The 3,287-nt window shown below is 45.6% G+C and overlaps 1 protein-coding gene across 1 annotated transcript; it reads right to left on the bottom strand.

The window, feature by feature from the left end:
• Window positions 1-333: 333 nt before the first annotated feature.
• Window positions 334-3,079, bottom strand: LOC121937989 (cullin-9-like; the record flags this gene model as incomplete). Its single annotated transcript, XM_042481280.1, has 3 exons — window positions 2,902-3,079; window positions 667-865; window positions 334-579 (listed from the first exon to the last, which is right to left on the bottom strand). Coding segments are annotated over exons 1-3 (570 nt in total), but the record flags the coding sequence as incomplete, so codon positions are not given.
• Window positions 3,080-3,287: the final 208 nt, after the last annotated feature.

Raw genomic sequence — 3,287 nt, 5'->3', positions numbered from 1 at the left:
CACATTCAGGTTCACATGTATCATACGGAGAGTCCGGAGTGCCAATGACCACCTCATTTATCTCCTGCTTCACTTTTAAAAGACACATTTTACACCGTTTTTCTCAAAAAAGCCGCCACTTTTTACAGCATTTTAATGTTTCCAAATAAAGAAAAAGTAAAATGTTTTTTTCCTCTGTGAAGAAAAAATATTTTTAAATAATTTAAAATATTTACTGGTGTTTTCCTCTTATTCGTTTTTTTTTTTTTAATTCTGTGAAAATCATGTCCTTTAGTTTTGGTTTTCTTCTCTTTAAAACCAGAGTGCAGACTGTGGGTGTAGAAGTGGGCGAACTGGTACTGACTGGGTGTAGAACTGGGTGAACTGGTACTGACTGTGGGTGTAGAACTGGGTGAACTGGTACTGACTGTGGGTGTAGAACTGGGTGAACTGGTTCAGGTAGGAGCAAAGTTCAGCTGGAAAATGTTTGGTGGGGTCGTCCAGGAAGCAGAGCGAGGACACGGGCCAGCAGCGAGGAGACAGAACCAGAACCTGGATCTCGGCCTCCTCCTCTGATTCCGCCCACACCTCCTCCATCGTCTACGGTGACAGCAAAGGGACAAAGTTAGAGCTGAGATCTGCAGAAGCCGAAGAGAGCAATGCGCGTCAGGTAAACTTGAGTCGCACCTGGTCGTGCTCCTGCAGGCAGCGGTCCAGCTGCTGCAGGCGGTACAGGTGAAACTCCTGCTGCAGCTCCGCCGACTCGCTCAGGTTCTTCAACATCTGCTGAGGGAAGCGACTCGGGAAGCAGCTGCCGATCTGATCGATGACGGCGCTCTCCAGCCACACGTTGCCCTGAGCCAACAGCCGGTCGCCTAAGTAGTACCTGCAGACAGAGGGGGTCAGCGTTCAGACCGCCGCGCTTAGTCAGTGGCGTTGCCTTGGTAACATTTTGTAGTGGACTGCCTTGGCGTGGTCTTTTCATTTTCCCCTTGGGAAAACTCCAGAACTCAACTTTGCCTTTGCAAGTGGGGGACGCGTCAAGACACTGTTTTATGAACCCAAAGAATTTAACAGAGGGTTCTAGAAGAACTTTAGTGAGACTCCCTGCTGACACCTGCAAACAGGGTCGCCTTTAAACCGCAGAAAGGTGCTGCACGTGACAGACAGTTCTTGAAGGTCCGCAGGATGTAAGACATCCAAACGACCTCCTGGGGTCACTCAGACATGCAAAGAACCGTCGTTTATCAACTTTCTTTGATACAAGGACTGAAGTTTGGTGTAGAGGACTGGAGATGCAGTTCTACCAAGACTTTGGGAAGGACAACAAGATTAAATGATGGTCCTCATTCTGAAATTTAATCCTCTGTCTCCCTGTCCCTCTCTCTCTGTCTCTCTCAGTCTTCGTCTTTCTCTCTGTCTCTCCCTTGCTGTCCCAGTCCACACTCTGACAAACAAACAGATGTCCTCCACTCTCAGGACACGTAAACTCATTATGCGTTCTTGTGCGACCAACATTTGACAGGACCGCTTGGACCGAAGTAGTAGATTAAGGTAAACATAATCCCCTAATCTTCCTCGTAGTAGGTAAAAGTTTGTCTCTGTGTTTTGATGAGTAAGTAGAACCGGCTCCCATTTCTGTATCATTTCATTTGAGTGAGTTACGTAAAAACGTGTTTTCTTCCCTTTCTGTGATGGAGCCGTACTGCCATCTAGTGGCCTCAGTTATCAGTAATTTCATAACCAACTTTATAGTTACATCTCATTTTGCATTTATTTTATAATGTTAAAAGGTAATCCTAAATCTAAGTTAGTACCAAGTTCGTTAGAATCCATTGGATAATTTTAGGTTATGTGTGGTCATTTAACAGTATTAAACCAAGGATCTTCAGAGTCGTGTGTTACGTTATTAATTGCCTTTATGTCTCCTAGCGTGTGTGATGAGAATATAGCGGTGATGAGAAACATGAATTTACACATAAGTCACATCGCGTAATTGGTCATAAAGTACGGAGAAATTAATGTCTCCTAAATCACGTTGGGTCCTTTAACTCCTGATGTGCGGTCGCTTGGCGGGAAGGTTCGCCTCCAACTCGCACCCCAAAAATCGTAGATTAAACTTAGTGAGCTCTCAGCTCAGTGCTTCTTTCTACTTTCCCTTTCACCACGGCGCTTCTCGTGTATCCTCGCTCGCACCCTTTTTCTTTGTTCTTCAATTTTACAAGAAGAGCCACAAGAGCTCGTCAGAGATTTGCTGAACTTAAACTTTTTCGGAGCATTTTCTTTTCAAATCTCTTTGACGTTGTTCTTTATACCAGTTTCTAGTCAACAAAGACATTTTTGTATTTCATTTCAAGTAAGCTGAAGATAATAGTTTAAAGTGACTGTCAGACCAACGGGATTACTTTTGATTATTTCTGTGAGTTTAAATTGAGAAGGACACTCACTCCGCGATCCGCCGTCAACTCTGCCACGGATCTAGAAGCAACGCCTGCTGCACAAACTGTCAGCATCCGTCGCCTGCCCTTAAAGACTTTGTTTAAAGACTTTCACCGGTTCGCCGAGGCGGACACCGAGGCCGGTTAAAGACCGCCACACACCGACTCCACCTGCCCTGCTGCCACCGCCTTTCAGCGGGTCACCTCATCTGGAAGACGCGCAGCAGCTCTCCACTGGAGCGAAGCGACGACCCGGACCTCCCTGGAGAAGTCTAATCAAGTTGGCAAAAGTAGGCAGAGCTATATGTCGTACAGCTAAGCTTTAACGCCAAGTTTCTAAATTCTAATTTACCGTTCAGCGCGCATCCACGCTTTAGACGGTCACATATTTCTCCCCACTATCATCCATAATTAATCATTTGCATCACCTGAACATACATTACCGTGGCTTTAACGAGTTATTAATAACCGCCGCAACTCTCACCTGTAGAAGTGTTCAAAGGTGTTGGCGAGCTCCAGGCCCGACAGGAAGAGCATCGGCTCCAGAAACTGCTGAAGCCGCTCCAGAGTCTCCACGCTGCCGGACGCCGTTCCGCTCGCCTGGATCATCTGGTCGATGTACTGAGCAAAGCGCTCACTCACCTGCACAACACGTCACAGCGTACAGTTCAGCTCAAACCCCAGTCACATAAAAAACTTGTCAATCTACGATTCGTCATAAAGTTCTAGAGATGTCCCGAAATCCTACAAATGTGCTGAAATCTTAAAAATGTCCTAAAATCCCTAAAACATCCTAAAATAATAGAAATGTCCTAAAAGTCCTTCAAATGTCCTAAAAGCCTACAAATGTCCTAAAACCATCCTAGAAAT

Source organism: Plectropomus leopardus, unplaced genomic scaffold (assembly GCF_008729295.1).
Source record: "Plectropomus leopardus isolate mb unplaced genomic scaffold, YSFRI_Pleo_2.0 unplaced_scaffold28101, whole genome shotgun sequence".
Lineage (NCBI taxonomy): Eukaryota > Metazoa > Chordata > Actinopteri > Perciformes > Serranidae > Plectropomus > Plectropomus leopardus.
The sequence above is the reverse complement of the archived record's forward strand: the minus strand, read 5'-3'. Positions and strand labels throughout refer to the sequence as shown.